We start from the raw sequence: 21,438 nt of genomic DNA on the forward strand, positions 1-21,438 counted from the left end.
GGATGAGCAGCACTGAGTTGAGGTGCAGCTGTTTGTATACAGGGAGAAAAGGATCTGAGACAGTACACATCCTTGGGGGGGGGGGCTCATTTGGGAGAAGCAGCTGCTGAATTTGACTTGTTGTGTCCTATTTGCTGCTTCAAGATTTACGTCCAGTTTTCGAAAAAATATCTGTTGAGGTACAACCCCTATCAATGACACAATAGTGCAAACAATTGCTGCAGCATACCAGTATAGAAAGATAAAGCATATGCTTCTTCAAATGCACAACTGTGTATTTCATTTATTTATTTATTTTTTTGTGGACTGATAAAAGTGACAGAAATCACTGTGGACAAATGAAACCCAAATCCCATAAAAACTGGAATTGAGGATCCCAGAAACCTAAGCTCTTGCTAGATTGACTAACCCCATGCATAACCTCCACACAGCCACACACACAAACATACATACTAACTGGCCAGCATCACCAAAACTCCAACTGAGAACCCAGTAGTGAAAGGGTGCCGAAATACAGTGTTAATGCGTATGGCTGCAGGAAACAGAGATCAGATTTTACCACTCCTCCTCAACAGGGTTGCCAATCTACCCAGATTTTTTTGCCTTATAAGACACACTTATTCGCCCCCAAAAGTGGGGGGGGGGAAGACCCTGTGATTTTCAGATCGATTGCAAAAAAAATTGCATACACTTTCGTGTTTGTGATCGTGTACGCAAAAATGCATAGAAAAGGGTCATTTTTTGGTGTGTCTTATAAGGCAAAAAATACAGTAATTTCTCACAGACAAAAGGCCCAAAAAATCTGGACACTTGTACCCTTGGACGGACGGGGCAGGGTCAGCAGTGCATTTTTAAAGTGTGTTGTAGGTGAGGCTAAACTGTGGCTGTGGTCTTTTTTGACACTTTTTTAAAGCTAAATTAATGGCTGCAGTAGGCTATTTCATGCCTATCTCGTAATTAGCAATCTCTCTGAATAGTCTGTGTATGCATCATGCTACTTTTATTTGAACGTCATGAAAAGCTTCATGTGTGAAGTGACACATGGGCTTGTATCGGGACAGCATGAGGTCAGACCTTAAGCACAGCAGTTAAATGCTTAAAAAACGCATACGTACAAAAAGGGTGTCGGCGAAAAAAGGGAGCAGGGTGTAAACGATAAATGGTAATAACGTTTATAAAAAATAATGTGCTGTATTTCGTTTACAATAATGTTTTACAAATTAAAAAACAGATAATGTGTATGAGTTCGCAAATTGTAAAAACGATAATCTTCCCTATTTTGAAAGTGAAACTTAAATATAATTTGTATATATATTTAAGTAAAATATTGTTTGCAACAATGAAAAATAACTGTAGTAAAACATTACTAAATATAACTAACATTTTAGTACAAGTAAACCTAACCCTACTCTCACACAGAGAACTCCCTGTACCTATCCCTAACCCCTAGACCCCTGATGGTGCCTAACCCTAACCACCCCCTTCGTGGTGCCTAACCCTAACAACCCCCCTGGTGGTGCCTAACCCTAATCAACCCTCTGGTGGTGCCTAACCCTAAGACCCCCTGGTGATGCCTAACCCTAAGACCCCCCTGGTGGTGCCTAATCTTAAGACCCACCTGGTGGTGCCTAACCCTAACCACTCCCTGGTGGTGCCTAACCCTAAGACCCACCTGGTGATGCCTAACCCTAAGACCCCCCCTGGTGGTGCCTAGTCCTAAATCCTCCCTGGTGGTGCTTAACCCTAAGAATCCTCTTAGTGATCACTTTATTGTGTGGATAATAATGTTTTACAAATAGTGACTGTAAAAACAATTACGATTTACTTACTGATTGCTTTATTATGTGAATAATAATGTTTTACAAACAGTAAGTCATAAAATTGTAATAACGTTTTAGTTACATACAATAGATATGTTTAATATGTTTGTAAACGTGATTTGTCATGGGAGCACTTATAAAACGTTAATAATCTCCAGGTGCAGTTATAAAACATTAATAATCTCTGGGCGCCCTTTTTTCCTGTTTCGGCGCCCATTAAACAATATTTATTATGGGAGTGAATGGCGGCGCCCTTTTTGTCCACTAGCTGCCGGCGCCCTTTTTTCCTGCTCCCTTAAAAAACATCCTGGCAAGCAAGTCTAGCAAGCATCACGGAGGAACTGTAACCACACTAAACACACTTGGGCACTAGAGGTTCTGGACTGAGCCTAAGTTTATTTAAAATAATGAATATTCAAACAGAAAGTACAGACAAGTACAGACAGACCATGTGTGCCTTGTTTTGTACAGTATGTCCTTCTAAAGTCAGGTGGTTGGCAACCCTGCTCTTCGGATATGCAGCAAAACAGATAGTACTAGGTATCCAAAGATGCAGCCGTTAAGCCGGGATCACACTGGGTAAGAGTGTTATGCAGCCACCCATACACACAGACATGATGACTCCATGTTGCGCACATGTGAGTCTAGAGATTCAACCTTTTCCTGGCCTACGTGTTTCGTCCAATCACTGGGCTTTGTCAAAGCAGCCGAGAGCTATTTTTGTATCCATCCTGGCGTTTTCACCCCAGGCCATTGAGTCACAGTTTCAGATGGAATTTCCATTGGTATAAGTGATTTACCTAACTCTCAACCACAACCCATGAAATGTAAGAACGTCTATAATATCAGTAGTGTTGCTCGGGTAGTGCTTTTTAAAATCCGAATTGATCCGGATCCGGATACCTAGATATCCAGATCCGGTTCGGATATCCGAATCCAGCCTTTTAGATATCTGCGTGAACGCGGATATCCGGTTGCATTATCCGCGGATATCCGGGCTATTCAGATATCTGGATAGAAAAACCAGAAGTGCCCTTTAAATAGCTTTAAAGGGTGTTTTTAGGGTAAATGAGGCATGTATCATCATTATTTTGCAAAGGGGAACACTATTTGATGATGTGGGGACTTAAACAAAAATGGCTGTCAATTAACATCAGGCCTAGGTTCCAGTCAGCGGTCGTGCAGCCCACATTGTGTCCAAAGTCCAACCGCACAACTGGGACATGACAGTTTTCAGCCAAGACACCTCCCAAAAATTATGCAGCAATTGTGTTTTGGATTAAATATAGGTGGTATCAGTGGCCTGTGGCACCCTAGCCTGGTGGTGGGAGCTGCACAGGCAGCAGGAGCAGGGCAATGCAGCAGCAGCAGGTGTAACGTATGCCAGGAGCCTGCCGGACGTGGCACGTGGCACTTGGCACGTGTCACTTGCCAAGTGTCACGTGGCACTTGTCACGTGTCACTTGCCAAGTGTCACGTGGCACTTGGCGCGTGTCACGTGTCACTTTCCAAGTGGCACGTGTCACGTGCCATGTGACACGTGCCAAGTGCCATGTGCCAAGTGACATGTGCCAAGTGCCACGTGCCACGTGCCAAGTGACACGTGCCACGTGCGAAGAGACACGTGCCAAGTGACAGTCAGACAGCAGAGGAGAAGACACTAGTGCACACTAACACATTAATGAATTAACAATAGTGGAGTGATAGTGAAGGGGTTAATCACTGAGCTTATCACTGTGTAGAGCCCTTGGCCCAGCAACAGCACTGCAGCTGTGCAGCACACTAACTGTCACACTATGAGACATCAATCAAGCTAATGAACGATTTAACTATAGTGTAGTAATAGTGAAGGGGTTAATCACTGAGCTTATCACTGTGTAAAGCCCTCGCCCCAGCAACAGCACTGCAGCTGTGCAGCACACACTCTAACTGTCACACTATGAGATAATCAATCAAGCTAAATAACGATTACTATAGAGTAGTGAGGGGGTTAATCAATGAACAGCTTTAGGTTTATAACTGTATACAGGCAGCCCTCGCTAGGCCACCAGCACTGCAGCATGTCTCTCAGGAAGCATTCAGCAAGCCAGAACGATCTGTCTCATCATGGCAGCCCTCCTTATTATACAGTGGGGCTGGGCAGTGTTCCTTTCTGTGATTGGTTGCTAGGGCTTCTGCTGGGAGCCCTCTGATTGGCTCCAGGACGTCATCACCTTAGTTACAGTATTTCGGATTCGGATATCCGCGGATATCCGGGTCATGCATCAAACTATCTGCAGATACCTATGCGGATTTCTATAGCTATCCGGGATCCGGAATCTGATCCGGATAGCGTAAAAATGGTCGGATATCCGGGTTAACCGGATGCCGGTGCCACTAATCTTAGCAATGGAGGGGGGAACACAGAGAGGGGCCTGAGGAGAGAGAGGGAGGAGTCGGGCCACCTCCCTGCAGCTGAGTCCCTGTGTGCCCGCTGCTCTAACCTCCATCACTGCGCCCCCCCCTCACTGCGCCAGGGCAGACACACGCCTTGCCTGTCCTTAAGAAACGGGGCTGAACGGGGTGATGATGAGACAGTGAAACAGGAATCATAAACACAGTCTTTAGCATTGAGCTTTATCTAGAATCACCAACCCTCTTGAATTATACTAACTTTCATTTGTTATCAGTGCTTTAGGTAGAGTAAGTGGATAAACATATGTGTAAGACATTTCTAATATGCCATAAATGCTTCTCTGCATGTTTAAGGAATAAAAAATTACAACACATCATAAATGTCATATTTTAGATTGCTGCAGGCCATAAATAAGAATCATAGTTTACAGACTATAAGATAAGAGCTATATAAAAAAGGAAGTAGAGAAAGATCAGGAACAATGTGGATGAAACACTTAGTTTATTATGAAATGTCCCACCCTCCCGGACTTTGCTCCTTCTTTATTTTATGACTGTTTGCAATGTTACATTTTACAGAGTGTCATAACTGCCACCTCTACAAAAAGATCTGGATCAATTGATTTTAGTGAAGATGGTTTTGGACACCTGGTCTGCATAAAGAAAGCCATAGGTGACTTGGCGGGCGACCATCCAATTCGATTATTATAAACGAATTGGATGAAAATCGGTACTGCCAAGAGCATGCCCGACCGACAGTGTGACCAATTTCGCGACAAAAAATGTGTTCTATATATAACCTGAGTCCACCCTTGGTGGAGGGGTATTGCCTCTTTTTTCTGATCTATAGAAAGTGACTTCTTAATTCTGAGTGAGGACAGCTCTAATCTCCTAACCTGCCTTCACAGTGATTACCTGGATGGTAACCCTGGTTTGTGAGTATTATTACTTACTTACTCTTTCAAATCCAATTGCCAGTACATACTACACTATACTGGGGTCCTGGTGTCTCCTTTAATGATACACATGGGAGCAGGAGACATCGGGGGAGTGGTCACAAAAGGGGGGAAGTGACAGTAAGCAGACACAAAGGGGGAGCTGGGGAGACACATGAGGAACACACCGGAGACATAAGGGGACACACAGGGACAGAAGGGGACACGCTGGAGACTGAAGGGGATGCACTGAGGACAGAAGGGAACGAGGACATAAGGGAACATATTGGGGACAGAAAGGAACACACTCAAGACAGAAGGGGACACAGGAGGACATAGATTGGGGGAGAACATCTACACAGGGCCGGCATTTGACCTGTGCGACCGGAGCGGTCGCACAGGGCGCCGGCTTCCAGGTAGGCGCCATACGCACAGGTCAACTGGCCGCATCTACCTGTTTTGCGGCCGGGCGCCGGGTCTGTGACGTCACGTAACGTCCACGATCTAGATGCGGCTTGCGGGCGGGTACGCGTAGCCAAGCTACGCCCCCTGGTGCCGCTGGGGGTGATGGGGGCGAAGACCAGGAAGCGACTGGCGGCTGCTACTGCCTCTATCTTGAAGTGAGACAGTAGCGCCGCCCCTCCCATCACAGGCTACGCTGGTCCTGGACCGGAGCTGCGCATAGGTAGCCAGCACATCTGCATTTCACATTCAGTGACGGAGCGAGAGACACTGTGTGACACTCCTCCTGGGCCTGGACTGGCCATCTTCTTCTGGAACACTGTGACTGCACAGTAAGTGAAGGGGGAATGTGCCTATATACAGGGGGAGGGGGGGAGATGATAAGGGAATCTGCTCTTATCTACACTAAGGATCTATACAGGGATGGGGAACTGCTCTTATCTACACTAAAGGGGATCTACCAATGCTAAAAGGGGGATATGTCTATATGGGGGGGGGGGAGAGGGCGAGGAATCTGCTTATCTACACTAAAAAGGGATCTACCCAATGCTAAAGGGGGGTATACTATACACGCTAAAGAGGGGGGGGGGTGCAATCAGCCTACATACACTTAAAGCAATTATCAAGTTTAAAAAGCTGCCCCCTAATATACTTACCCGGGGGCTTCCTCCAGCCCCTTGCAGCCGACATGTCACATGCCGCATCTTCGCTCGCAGCTGCCAGCCAGGGGTCCCGCTGTCTCCTCTAGTGCGCTTGCGGAAGCTCCACCATCAATCAAGCCACTTTTTCAACAACTATTAAGTACTTTTTAAATTATAAAATGCTGAAAAGTTATTTTAAAGCGAAGATGAAAATTTACTAGGAGATAATTTTAGAGAAAAGGTGAATTGCATATGGATGGGTGTGTTTGTGTGTGTATGTGTGTGTGTGTGCTCGCATGCGTGCGTGCGTGCGTGCATGGGTGTGTGTGTGGAGAGGATGAATGGGGGTGGGGGGGGGCGCCAAAATCTGGCTTCGCTCAGGGCGCTGTGAAGCCTAAGGCCGGCCCTGCATCTACATGATGCTCCTGGAACATGGACGCACCAGGTTTAGTATATATATATTTTCCCCTGGTATTTGCTCTCTAAACCTAGTTGTGTCCTATATTCCAGGGTGTCTTATTAGGCAGCAGATACGGTAACTTAAGCCAGTGTTTCTCAACATTTTATTAGCAAGTAGCCTTTTGAAAACCCTGTACTCACCAAGTACCCCTAGTAAACATTATCATAAGCAGGGCCGGTTTAACCAACAATGGGGCCCCAGGGCAAAATAAACCTGCCTCCCCCCCCCCCCCCCAACAGATACCCCGGAGCAAAAATCGGCATTAAGGGACCTTTCTTGCAGCTGGTATAGTCAGGGTGTGAAGCTCCAATCGGTCGGAGCTCCACATTCTGGCTACCCCAGCCTGCATGGGGGACAAGGGGTTAAAAAGATTCAGGAGGTGGGACCCCACATAATTTTTTTTAAAAAAAAATTCCCGCACTCTAAACATAAAAAAAAAATTGGGAAAATAGGAAAAAATGCCAGGGATCTTCATACAGCCATATTGCGGCTGTATAGCGATCCCTGGCCAAAGCGCTGTGGCTGCGTATGGACCCCCTGGAAACCCCGTCAGGAAATGTATTGCTCTTTCTTTTGATGCATGTAAAATTACACTACCGTTGGGTTTGCTACTAAAAGTGACATTTACCGCATTTAAAAGTATACTTTTTTCCTTCGAAACTTTAAAATCGATTTTCTCAAAAACTATAAGGTCTTTTTTGAAAAAATGTTTTTACCTCTTATTCCCAATTATCTACATAACATATCCTGCAAATGTAGGGTTTCTAGCATTTAAGGTGGATTTGCTATTAACCATTAAAGTTGGCGGGTTTTTAAATGTATATTTGTTTTCCTTTGACACTTTAAAATCAGTTTTCTCAAAAACTAAAAGGTCGATTTGAATTTTTTTTCCTCTTGTAGCCACTGGGGGCCCCTACAAGCTCTGGTGCACTGGGGCATTTGCCCCCTTTGCCTCTATGGTAGCGCCGGCCCTGATCACAAGTACCCCTTGACAGATGTATATTTAACTTCCGTAGGACCACTCCACGCCAATCGATGTAAGGTACTGGGTGTGTGTTTTGCAGGAGACTGTTAGATGGTGAAACCACCATCTATTTACATAGTACAGTGCTGCAATCTAAGGCAGCGCTGTACTGGGGACAGCCATGTGACACGCCTGTGCCCCTAGTGACAGGGAAGCGATCTGCTGTCATAGGCCGAAGCGCTGATTGGCTGGTGGGGGAAGGGAGGTAGGGACTGTACCAAAAATTAAAAAACAAGCAAATTTAACAGAAAATAAAAGAGATAAATATTTACTAAAACAAATAAACACTGGGGAACGATCAGACCCCACCAACAGAAAGCTCTGTTGGTGGGGAGAAAAAGAGGAGGGGGGAATCACTTGTGTGCTGAGTTGTACGGCCCTGCAGCGAGGTCTTAAAGCTGCAGTGGCCCATTTTGTAAAAAATTACCTGGTCTTTAGGGGGTTTAAGCCCATGGTCCTTAAGTAGTTAATCATTGTACATGATAATTGATTATAAACAATTTCCAAGCATTTACTATTGCTTCTAATTAGCTAAAATACTCATTTGATGTTGTTTAAATAATATTTATCATTTTCTAAAACTCTAAATCTGTTGTTCTTGGTTAAGTATTTCAAGCCCGAGTACCCCCTGTAACCATTAGAAGTACCCCCTGGGGTACGCGTACCTCACATTAAGAACCTAGGACTTAAGCAATGGAAATTGTGCATCAGAAACTAGAGAAAGCAAGATGAGTTCAAACTTTTAGGTCAATCACTGGAATTCAACATTTGTTGTTATTTTGTTTGTAAGTCATGTTGTTCCATTTTATCAGTCCATCTTGGGAAATTGGCTGTTACCTCTTTATAGATAGAAGGACCCTTGTGACCATATTGTTTCATCTTACTGACTTCTCTCATCTTTCAGGGCATCCAGAAGAAGATATGTTTTGTTTAGTAGACTCCTCCAATCCTCAGTATGTGCAGCTCACTTGTTCTTGGTCGGGAGGACAACCACCGGCTAATGTCACCATGGTATTTAATGGGGTAACAGAGACTGGATCTAACCAAGTAACCAGGAATGTTCCTACTAACAGTACTGTTCAAAACTCAACCATGATGTGTTATGGAAATCATATGGGAAAACAATCAAACTGTGGTTTGATATTTGGTGAGCAAGGACAATACTATATAGGTGATTCTATGAAGCAGATAAAAATGGCGCCGCCAATAGTAAAAGCCATCATCAACTGCAAGGAGGTTCAATTATGGTGGCACTCGCTATTTATCGGGTACCATGCTTTAACCTCCTTGCCATTAATTGTGACTTTTACTATTGCCGCCTATGGTGGCAGGTAGTAGGTTTAATTAGGTAGGGGATTAGAGTTAGGCATAAGGGTAGAGTGGTTAGGGTACAGTGGCGGTGGAGTGGTTAGAGTTAGGCAGCTGGGGTGGAGTGGCAAGGGTCAGGCAGTGGGAGTGGAGTTGTTAGGGTTAGGCAACCAGGGTGGCGTGGCTATTGGCTAGGGAGCGGTGGTGGAATGGCTAGGGTTAGGCAATGGGGGCTGAGTGGTTAGTGTTAGGCAGCGGATGTGGAGTGGTTAGGGTTAGGCATGGAGTGGAGTGGTTAGGGTTAGACAGCAGGGCTGGATTGGCTAAGTTTAGGCACCTGGGCAGGCTTAAGTTTAGGCATAGGTAGAAGGAGGGTTCAGTGTAAGAGTAGGCTGGGTTGAAGGGATACATTAGCTGGTCCCGGGCTATCATGTCTCCTCCACTTTCTAGTTAGTTTATAGCTGTCCTGCAGCCAGCCAATCATTATGCGGCTTCAGTGTCCACATGGTGAATGGCTGGCTGCAGGACTCCTGCACACCAACCAGGAAGTGGAGGAAGAGATGCAATTGCCGGGACCAAGTAATGTATGCAGATGCCAATAATGACATCTTGTTACTAAAGTTATTTAACATTTTAGGACATTTCTGAAATGTTAAATAACCGTAAAAGCAAAATTATCAGCATCACCCTGGGCCATTTTTTTGCGTGGCTATTTTTTAATGTACACTAAGTACTAATCTCCTTCCATACCTAACATAACTCTCCCCTCTGGTGCCAACTGACTAGTATTATGAAAAACTAGCAGTAATTTCCCTTCCAAATACCTTTATAAGTCTCATATGTCTTCATAAGTAACAATACAGCTGAGAAGAAGTGCCAGAACAGATCTGTGCTGAAGGAAAAAAGGGAAAATAAGAAAATGGCATTGGTGGAAATCGGAATTTCCACGGAATCGGAAACAGGCATTTCCGACCATCCCTAGTGCTGGTCTTCCCACAACGAATTCCCTGGTGACATAGGATAAAAATGGATTTTGAACTGTCAGCAGCACGCACACAGAAGTATTTCCATATGAATGAGCCTGGGGGAAATAACTCCTGTGAGCAATCCGTTTTATTTGGAGGCTGTTGTGGTGGTGGAGGTAGTGTTTCTTCTGGTAGCTTTTTTGCATAAGATCACATATGCCACAGCCACAGGATGGCGCACCACCATGACCCCTAGGACCTCTGCGCTTTGGCCTGTCTCGGCCTTTCATGTTTGTTGGAGTAAATTACCAACCAAAGGGTATTGGCACAAATCTAACCTCTGCAACCTCTGCCAAATGTTCTTATTAGACTGCGTTAAAGACTCTGTTCATGAGTTTGTAAACACTGTCTTTTGCATATGTATGAAAAACCTGGAAATTTGGATGCAGGGAGAAGCCAAAACTTGGCGCTTTCTGCTTGAGCTATGCTTGGGGCTATATAACAAAAATATACCCCAACTGACAACCTAAACTGTTCTTCGGGTTCTGGCTATTGCTAGCATTTAAATTACGCCATTTTTATCGTACTTCAGGCTCTGGCTGTTGCTGGCCAAAAAATTACAAAATGGGCACCACTATAATCATAATTAACATTACTGCCTGTAGCGGAACCCAAATCCTTGGTACAATGTGGCATCCATTTTAGCTGTCTAGTTGTCTTTCACCCAGCTGGTTGTGTGACAATATTATGTCCATCCATTGAGGAGGTTTTTAGCACTGTAGTAGTCATAGTCATTTTCAGTAAAAGAACTCTCACCATCACTATGGTTAGCTACGGATTGATTATTTGGAGATGGAAGATGTAGCAAAGATTTTTGTTGCTGTTCCACTATTAATATAGAGAGGTCCTCTTCAGGTAACTTCAAATGAACTTGTTATTAAATATAGAAGACACATGAGGTGACTAAGCTTATGATTTTTTTCTTTTTATTACACCAGAACCTCCACAGTCTCCAGAGCATAATAACAGTAAAATAACTTCAGTAACAGATGGACAAGCTGCAGTACTGACAGTGACTCTACAATCTGGTTTAAATGCTGACTTCACATGGTACCATTTTAGTCCAGATCCTGTACCTATCCAAGAAGATACCGGCAAATTCACTGTAGTGTCCAGCAGCTTTAAGTCCAGTCTTGTGATAGCTGCTGTCACCTTGGAAGAGGCTGGTAGATATGAATGCAGAGCCAAGAATTTTATTGGAAGTCAAACTTTTCTCTTCACTGTCAGTGTGGAAGGTGAGTACATGAAATAGCGAACACATGAAGCATAGAAAAAAGTTATTTTTTGAGGTGGATATAAACTTATTACACAGTTAGTTGGCTTGAAAAAATGGCATATGCCCATAGAGTTTAACCATAACCATAAAAAAAGCAAAATAACCTAAGGCTGATTTAGGAAAAGCTTTAGGTACTAGAGATAACTAGAAATGTTGACCTCATGCACATGACTGCACTCTGACCTCTTCATTGATGCGGAAGACCAAAAATATCATCATAGGAGAAGTTAAAGTGTACCTGAAAGCTAAAATTCCCCAAATGCATGAAGCAGGTTGAAGCTGGGTGCCACTATCGCACTATTACTATACTTTATGCCTAGCCAATCGCCAGATGCCAAATTACATCTCCCTCTGAGCTGCTTTAACTCGAAGAGGGAATAGTTTTTAACGCCACCAGGAATTAGAGAAGCAGCAGGGTGAGCTGTAATTCGGCTCACCCTTCACCCAGCTCACTGGCAACATTACAATACATACACCAAATAGGAACTTACCTTAGTACAGGGAAGCCCTTGGATAGTCCAGAGGCTTCTTTTATCCTCCTTGCTTCCACAGGTCCAGTGCTGGGACCCCAGAACTTGCTCGACAAGGGCTTTGTTGAGCAGTGCATGCGGTTGTGCTCCCATCTATGAACAAGCGCTGCCGCACTGCACAGAAAGCTCATAACTTCATGGGCTCCATGCTACTACACAGGATTAAAGGGATTCTTTAACCTTTTTAAAAAAAAAAAGTTTCACTTACCTGGGGTTTCTACCGGCCCCCTGCAGACGTCCTGTCCCATGCCTGTAGTCAAGAATCCTAATGTCACCTGGAGCAGGTCACTTTACCATCAAACGCCACTGCGGCTGCACATGTACTCGCTCCCACTCGCGTCACCGGGAACATCCTGTGCAGGTGCAGTATGAGAAAACGTCATACTGCACCTGCGCAGGACACTCCCAGTGATGTGAGCGGGAGCAACGACGAGCGCGGCCATGGCCACGCAGGCGAATGGCATTGGACTAGTTAGACGAAGAATGGGAAAGTGACCCACTCCGGGGGATATGAGGATCCTTGAGGAACGGGGTGTTACAGGACATCTGCAGGGGGCTGGTTGAAGCCCCAGGCAAGTGAAACTTTTTTTAAAAAGGTTAAAGAACCCCTTTAAGGCATCCAGCATCTGGGCAAAGCAGCCGCACTTGGACATGGCTGCAAACATCTTAGGGTTCCAGCGCTAATTCGGTAAATGATACAAAGATGTGGAAGCCTCTGGAGGATCCAGAGGCTTCCATCTCCTTAGGTAAATATCTAATTCTTGCATAAATACTATAGGAGTATCTATGACATCACAACTGTGAAAGTCTGCTGATAGACGCAATGCATCACGTGTTGTGCTGACATCATGGAGGCGGTCCCTCCCCACCTCTGTTCTCTCCCTTGCGCCTCATGTTTGGCATTCTGTAAAGGAGAATAAACCTACGCTTACCTCCAGCCACCTGGCGAGTGTGGACCTCAGCACTGAGCAAACTGCCATACTGGCAGTACCCACCATCATCCCAAAGCAAGCACATGCCATTGCAGATACAGGAGGGTGCACATTAGTTTCGCTTTGTACCTCTCCTTTTCTCTTCTGTTTTTTTTCCCCTTTCTTTGAAAGATTTGCAGGCATTTCAGACTACCACCACTGGCAGTCTACAACAACACCAGAGTCAATAATGTTTTTTTTTTTTTTAAATATAATAATATAATAATTGAACCATATGGAAATAATTTGTTTTTTGTGGGGTGAGTTAGGTGGGGGAAAAAAGATGGCATCTTGACTCTTGACCTAAATGATTTAGACCCGCAATAGTGAGTATGTGGGTGGGGTGGGGGTTCACTGTGAGAGTAGTTGGGTTGTGGAATGTATAGTTAAAAAAAAATAATGAAATTGGGATTTAGTTTAAACCAGGCTATTTCCAAAGCTCAGTTGCACTACTTGACAACTTGCTTAAAGGGGAACTTCAGCCTAAACAAACATACTGTCATCAAGTTACATTAGTTATGTTAATTAGAATAGATAGGTAATATAATCTCTTACCCAGCCTGTTTTAAAAGAACAGGTAAATGTTTGTGATTCATGGGGGCTGCCATCTTTGTCATGGGGGCAGCCATCTTTTTGGTTGAAAGGAGGTGACAAGGAGCAGGAGACACAGTTCCAACTGTCCTGTGTCCTGATTACCCCTCCCAGCTAGCGTGTGCAGGCTTCAAATGTCAAATTCAAAATGTAAAAAAAAAAAAATTGCACCAAAACAGCAGAACGAGAACAACAACATCAGACATCCCATCATGCTTTGCACAGCATCAGGGGAAAAAAGCCCAGGCAGTTTTCTTCTGTGCAGCTAAAAATGAGGCTTGTATAAGAAAAAAAGTTCTGATGCTGTGAAACTGTTAAAGAAACACCAGGCCTTTTCAGTGCTGCTGAGTCGATTTTTAGTCCGGAGGTTCACTTTAAATATACAGTGGGATGCAAAAGTTTGGGCAACCTTGTTAATAGTCATGATTTTCCTGTATAAATCGTTGGTTGTTACAATAAAAAATGTCAGTTAACGATATCATATAGGAGACACACACAGTGATATTTGAGAAGTGAAATGAAATTTAGTACAAACTATGAGATAGAATAACGGAGGAGTGAGACCTGATTGAATACAAATCAGTCTTATTCAAAAATACAAAACTTTATTCAAACATATGCTCATTATTAAAAACTGCAAGATAAAATCCCACCATGTAGCCCATCCCCCACCCCATCCATGCACATACCCACCCAGGCGTCCCCTATACTCTCCCCCTCCTAAGCATAAATGTATCTTTGGATCGTGTGCACACGTATTAATGGCTGCGCAGCCCTGCAAAAATGGGTCAAAACCTTGTTATGAAAAAATGTTGCTGAATCTCTCACAAGCGGAGATTTATGGATATCATAAGCAGTTCATTTGAAAATGGATTCCAGAACATTCATCCAGTACACAATGATTTCTTCATATCATATAGCCTCCTATATTGTATGGGGACCGTGCACATAATCATCCAATAGATCAAAATAGAGTACTCAGCGTCCCATCAGGCTAGCAAGTCACCTCAGTGTAGTATGTTGATATGGCAGAGTGCAGTCCTATATTATAGCATAACATAGCACATACAGTATGATTCCTAAGGAACGTTTGGCAAACAAGCACATCAAGTGGCAGCATGTATCAAGTTGAAGCAGCAGCAAGGCACATCCAGTGCTAGCCAATTCATAAAGCAAAACAAGCAGACAAGGTGCATGGCAATGTTAACAATGTCTCTATGCAGGCAGCATGTGCAGTTGAGGTGCCCTGAGGGCTCTTACTGTATCCACCAGTCTGGGGTCTTGGTGTTGACCTGCTATGACGGAGCCTGGAAAGACTAGCCGAGTCTCTAGTGATGGAGGTATGGAGAGGAGGATGCATCACCCGGTTTAGGCAGCATGGAGGCATGGAGGGGAAGACCTCATGGTGGAGGACGGCGTCCTCGATCGATGTGCAGGCCGCTGTCCAATCCGACCGCAGGTACGGCATCTCCCGCCCCCACACCAGGGCCAATGCGAGAGGAGAGGCGGAGCAGGCAGACACGTTGGGCGCGCCGAATAGCTCACCCGGCGCGTCCGTCAAGCCCCGCCCCCCCGCACGCAGGCCCCGGGGAAGGGGCGGGAGACGCCAAAGCAGCCGGATCAGACGGCGGCAGCACAAACAGACACAAGTGCTCCACGTCTCATCCCAAAACAACATCACAAAAGCAAAATAACTATACAATAATGATTATTATTCGCAATTAGAAAACGCCTAACATACGTATATGTGGCTTTACAAAACAACACAAGATAAGTGAATAATTTAAATCACAGTGTATAAGATTCCGCTCACTCTTACGTTTAGACTACCCCCATCATGAAAAAGAAGAGATGTGCATACATGCACATCCCTGTCCAAATGGGGATCAAGCCAATTATGGCATAAACACAAATCAAGAAATTTTCTCCATAAACATCATGCGGAGAACTAGATATGAAATGCCCCAGCAGGGAGCCCCCAAAGCCCCTCCCACTGGAAGTGCAACGCAGACCCTTCAGGTGTGGGATGCTGCACCAGAAATCCCTAAGGTGGCAGAAAGGGAACATAACTTGTGTTTTCATTGAGGCCTGGTTCCTTAGTTGCCTCCAGATCAAATATCCACCTTGCTTCACGTTGTAGAAGCAAACGATCCATATTACCACCTCTTGCAGAGTTATGAATTCTGTCCAGACCAACAAAACGCACATGTTGAAACCTACCATCGTGAGCGGACTTAAAATGTTTCGCCACTGGAGTGAGGTTGTTATAATTTGGACTCTTAATACTTGCAATATGTTGCGAGATGCGTGTACGAAATTCATTCTTGGTCTTTCCCACATAAAAGGCCCTGCAAGTGCAGAGCAACACGTATACCACAAGAGTAGTACTACAATTTACATAGTGTGGGAAACACCAATCCCGGCCATCCGGAAGGCGGACCGATCTGCCCACCTGGATATAACGGCATACCGAACAACCACCACAGGTATATGTACCAGTCACCTTACAGTGCTTTTTGTTGGCCCGAGGATCGACAAAATGACTGTTAACCAAAAGATCCCGTAGGGACGGTGCCCTCCGGAATGAATAAAGGGGAGTTTGTGTTAACACCGTGCTCAATTTGGCATCGTTAGTGAGGATATGCCAATGCCTATCCAATATCCTCGAAACCTCTTGATGCTGTGCCGAGAATCTAGTGCAGAACCTAATTGCCTCTGACCTCTCACGGGCGGGACATCTACTTCTATCCAATAGGGCAGATCTGTTACTAGCATTAGCTCTCTTATAAGCCTTAATAAGAGTCTTATTCTTATATCCTCTTTGTCTGAATCTCGATCTCAGCTGCAGGGCCTCCCTCTGAAAAGCATCATCCTCTGAACAGTTGCGTCGAATCCGCAAATACTGTCCAGTAGGGATACCATTAATAGTATGTTTTGGATGGAAACTTTCTGCTCTCAGAAGTGCATTTGTTGCCGTTTCTTTTCTATATAAACTTGTAGAGACAAGGCCCGCAGTCGAGACCGAGATCAGAAGATCCAGAAATGGAACCTCCACATGACTCATGTGCATAGTGAACCTGAGATTCCAGATGTTCTTATTAATAGTTGTGATAAATTGTACAAATAATTTTTTGCCACCCGTCCAGAAAAGCAAGATGTCGTCAATGTACCTGTGCCAGGCCCAAAGCGTGGCACAGGTACATTGCCAGGCCCTCATCGGAAAACAGCTCCCTCTCCCACGCCCCCAGGTACAGGTTGGCATACGACGGAGCACACATGGTGCCCATCGCTGCCCCCTGCACCTGGAGGTAGTGGGTGTCCTCAAACAAAAAAATATTGTTTCTTAAAATGAAATCCAGAAGGGTCAACAGAAACATATTATGTGCAGTATTCTGTATGCCCAACTCCCCCAAAAAGATCCTAACAGCCTCCACACCTAAATCATGTGGTATACTTGAGTAGAGGGCCTCCATGTCCAGAGTCACAAGCAACAGACCAGGGGGAAGCTGAAGATTTTCCAAGATCTGCAATAAGTATGATGAATATCGAACATATGATGGTAATGCACAAATGTGCGGCTGAAGATGTCTATCTATATATGCGCTTGCCCGTTCAGTACGGGATCCCCTACCCGATGCAATCGGGCGCCCCGGGGTTTTTTTGAGGTCTTTGTGAACTTTGGGAAGTGAATAGAATGTTGGTAAAACCGGATTAAGTACTTTCAAAAACGTCACTATATCCAAATCAATTACCGTGCGGGAAAAAGCGTCCTCAATTATTGCAAATAGCTCCCCCTGGCAGCGTGCAGCTCTGGACGGGGAGACCCTCACATAACAATCCTGATTTTTCAAGATATCCAGGCACATCTCCCTGTAACGCTCAGCCCTCATCAGCACAATGTTTCCCCCTTTATCTGAGGGTTTGATAACCCATTTTTTGTTTAACATTAACTCTGCAAGTGTGTTACGTTCAGCCAAATCCAGATTGTCACCATCTGTCTTATGTCCTCTTAATTTAGAAATGTCCCTTTCAGTGGCGTAGCTACAAACCTCTGGGCCCCGATGCGGAATCTGGATGTGGCCCCCCCCCCCCCCCCTGAGCCAAAGAAGAAAACTCACACATAATGAGGCACTCAAAAAACAATCCCACATGATAAAGCACAAAAAACACACATAAGAAAGCAGCGTTTCCCCATGACGAAGCGGAGTAGGCATGGCCAAAAAACGTGAGCATCATCATTTAAAACTGCTATATTATGACCCATTTTGCCTACAAAAAAGCATGTTACTGTGCACTGTCAGCAAAATATTTAGGTATTTCAACCTTTATCATATGGCATGCATGATTCAGGTGACATACACTACCAGATTCCAGAAGATGCAGGGCACCAGTGTAGGAGTAACTGCACTGTGCTGCCTCCTCACTGGCGACAATCGTTAGAGATCCCAAAGCAGATCTATAATGTTCCATGAAAGGAGTGGGGCAAAACCACGAGGGATTTGGGAGACAAGCCACACACCATACAATTTTTACATTTCTTTTCAATCCAAGAATAACAACCATTTTTTTCTGACTGATTGTAACATTTGAAAAATCTGACCAATGTACCAACAAATACATTTTTTTTTATCTTTCTTGTACACCCAATCGTTTTTATCAAATTGCTGTATTGTATCGTGTGTACCTTTAGCATTAACTACACCACTGAATTCAGTTTAGGCATCAGGAAGTGGAGTTAGTGTTAAGCATTAAGGTAAAGTACCCCTGAACTGGGAAAAAAACCCTATTAAATGAAGTCCAAGTCCATTCTTATGAGTGTCCTGTGGTGCTCATTGTCCTTGGAGTCCCTCCTGTTCCCCATCCTCTTTCCTCCTAAGCCTTCCGGAAGTTTCTATGAGCGGTGCAGATCAATTCTAAATTGCGCTGGTGCAAGTTTTGAACTGCTCAAAGCAATTGTACACAAGTGCTTGCTTTGCTAATCACACACGTATTGGAGCTTCGTCTCAGCAGCTAAAAATTGTGTTTTGCCATTTTGGGGGAATTTCCTGATCAAAGGACTTCCGATGGGAAAAGCAAATCTATTTTTTACTCACCTGGAGCGTCTTCCAGCCCCTGGCAACTTTGTCAGTCCCTCACCGCAGCCCTGGTCCTCTGCGTTGTAACGCTGGCCACCCATAACGATGGAGACCCGCCGGCGGGTCGGTTCTTGTGCACCTGTGCGGGAACTTGTGCACACACGTCCATGTCATCTGGCACATACTGTGCTTTGTGCAGTAGTTGTGCGCAGGCACAGTATGTGCCAGATGACACGTGTGCACAAGTGCCTGCACAGATGCAGAAGGGCCAACCCCGCCAGCGGGTCGCCATAGTTAAGGGTGGCCAGCGGGACAACGCAAAGGACCAAAGCTGCGGCGAGGGACTGATAGCTGCTAGGGGCTGGAAAAATAGATTAGCTTTCTCCCATCGGAAGTCCTTTACGTATTCAGCTGGAGGATTCCATTGTATACTTCAAGGACCAGAAGGGACCACGAGCAGCATCTGGAAACTCATAAGACAGCAATTTAGCCCAATATGGGCTTCAGTCAATTGTTTTTTTCCTCAGTTCAAGGGTACTTTAAGCATTAGTTTTGTGTTGGAAATAATTGTTTTATTTTAATTCCCTCAAATCTGTAATAGATGCAGGCTCTGTGGAACCAAAGGCTCAGAATGTCCTATATTTCAGAACATGCTGAGGAGTTGCAGGTTTATTACTGGAATATATATTAATGTTCCATGTACTCAACTGCAATCCTTAGACTGGTGTTGTGAGAGGACATTCTGGCCCTTGTGATTCCAGGGGATTGGTGTATCCATAGCAGGTCTATGAAAGGGCTATAAAAGAAAGCAGGAGGAGGAGAGCTTGCTGTGCAAAGTAACAGACCTGAGGTCACTGCTTGGTTGGACTGAAATGATTCCAGAGGCAGATAACCAATCTTAGGTGGCTGAATTCTTTTGAGTTCCTGCTTGTGCACTCTGTGTCTCCAAGCGGCATCTCTCGGCAGCTAGCTTCCCCTCTCCCTCCTCTCTGCAGCTACTACTACTGATGATCACAGGACAGAAGTGATTAACGGCAATTTCACTCACTATTGCTGTAACTTGAGAAGAGGTGGAGGATTTATTTGCAGTGCTTAGCTCTAGGTTCCGCTGAATGCATTGAATCTGCTCCACTCCTCACTCCTACTCACTGCAGTGCACATGACCTGGCTGCCTGTCTCCCTCCCTGCCTTGTTGGCTCCTCCTCACACCCCCGTCACTCGGGCCGGCAGCAAATGGATAGGGCTGGCTCTCTGCCGCTCTGCGCAGCGTTCCACTGTTATGAATGCTGCGCGGTGGTGCGGCGACGACATGTGACGTCACTGGGGACATCACTGACTGGGAGACTCCAGCCCGGCGAGCAAGTAGTAGTGGCAGAAAAAATTAATAAAAAATGACACTGCACGGCTGGGTGCCCGCCCCTGGGCCCCCCCCGCCTATTCAGGAGCCGGGCCCGGTCGCGACGGCGACCTCTGCGACCACGGGCCCTACGCCCATGGTCCCTTTCTACCACCTCCATAAAAGTTTTCAGATTAGGGAAAAGAGAAAAAGGTGGAAACTTTTTTGAAGTGTTCCGCAATCCCACCTCCTCTAGAGTAGGGACAAAATAAGATACGTATACATTTGTATGTTCAATTTGAGAACAAGCCTCAGTATCTCCTTGTAACTCCTTTAAAGCTTGGAGGACAGCAAGATCCTCATCTGACCACGGCTTCTCTAAAATGCTTGAGGGGATTTTTTTAGGTTTATCACCGTAGAGGGCCTGTAATAAAATACGTCTTCCAAACAAATGCAGATCAACTATTGTATCAAACACATTTATATTGTGTGTGGGCAGGGCCGGGCCGAGGCAGAGGCTGGACAGGCACCGGCCTCTGAGCGCATCACCCTGAGGGCGCATTCAGCTCTCCTCACAACCGTGCCCGACTGCTCGGCCTTTTACAATTATTTTCCTTCTCCTTCCGGTTTCTCTTCAGTGTCAGCGGAGAAGTCACTTGCGACTTCGCCAGCGCTGAGCGTTGATTGATTTCCGCCCACCCGACTTCTCCCGCCAGACCAGAGCCCACTGTATCAAGCCGCGCTGTCATCACGGAGATGACAGGCTCGGAGGTGGTTGTTGTTACTGTTGCTAGGCAACAGCAAGAAGCAGTGCAGGAAATGGCACCAGCTTCCTGCAGCCTTGCCTGGATCTAGGAGTAGCGGCCCCGAGTAACATACAGAAACTTTGTGGGATGATGGAACTCCTGGAAGCCTGAGCCTGCCTATTGCCCGAGCAAGGCAGTAAAGAGCGAGTGCCTTGTGATCTTCGGCGGGACAGTGACATGAGTCATGGGTCCCTTGACAGCAGTGAACTTTTTCAATCCGGTGGACAGTGAACTGGATTAGATGGTGATATGGCCCCCACCCTGCTGCAAGATAAGGAAGGTATGGCGTGGGGGAGGTAGGCAATGGCAGTGAGAATGTGTGTGTGTGTGTGTGTGTACTGTTCCCCCTCCTCTCCCGAGAAAGAAAGAGAGAGAGATGTGTGCAATGTCAGGTATTCATTGTGAGTGTGTGTGTGTACTGTTCCTCTCCTCATGCATTCAATGTGTGCATATATATATATATATATATATATATATATATATATATGTATATATATATATATATATATATATATATATATACACATATATACACACAATATACTGTTCCCCCCACCTAACCTCAGGTATTCATTGTGGGTGCACTAGCTAACTGTTAGGTAGGCCAACTTTACTGGTGCTTTTTCCGCTGTCCATGTCACTACTAAGTGTAAAAGGGCCCTTAGGCTACAGAGTGTCAGAACTCCACTGGTGGTTTTGTGTTGTACCCACCAGTAGTAACTCAAGTGCACCTCCACTGCCTCTATTGTGCTCACAGCACTGATGCACCAGGCCGTGGACGATA

The 21,438-nt window shown here is 45.2% G+C and overlaps 1 protein-coding gene across 1 annotated transcript in view; it reads left to right on the forward strand.

The window, feature by feature from the left end:
• Positions 1-21,438, forward strand: part of LOC137522898 (carcinoembryonic antigen-related cell adhesion molecule 1-like) — a 78,164-nt gene that overhangs the window by 36,280 nt on the left and 20,446 nt on the right. Inside the window, exons 5-6 of the mRNA XM_068243033.1 lie at positions 8,641-8,883; positions 11,008-11,304. Coding sequence (XP_068099134.1) covers positions 8,641-8,883; positions 11,008-11,304 — 540 coding nt within the window. The remainder of the gene's footprint in view (positions 1-8,640; positions 8,884-11,007; positions 11,305-21,438) is intronic.

This window comes from Hyperolius riggenbachi, chromosome 6 (assembly GCF_040937935.1).
Source record: "Hyperolius riggenbachi isolate aHypRig1 chromosome 6, aHypRig1.pri, whole genome shotgun sequence".
In the NCBI taxonomy this organism is placed as follows: Eukaryota; Metazoa; Chordata; class Amphibia; order Anura; family Hyperoliidae; genus Hyperolius; species Hyperolius riggenbachi.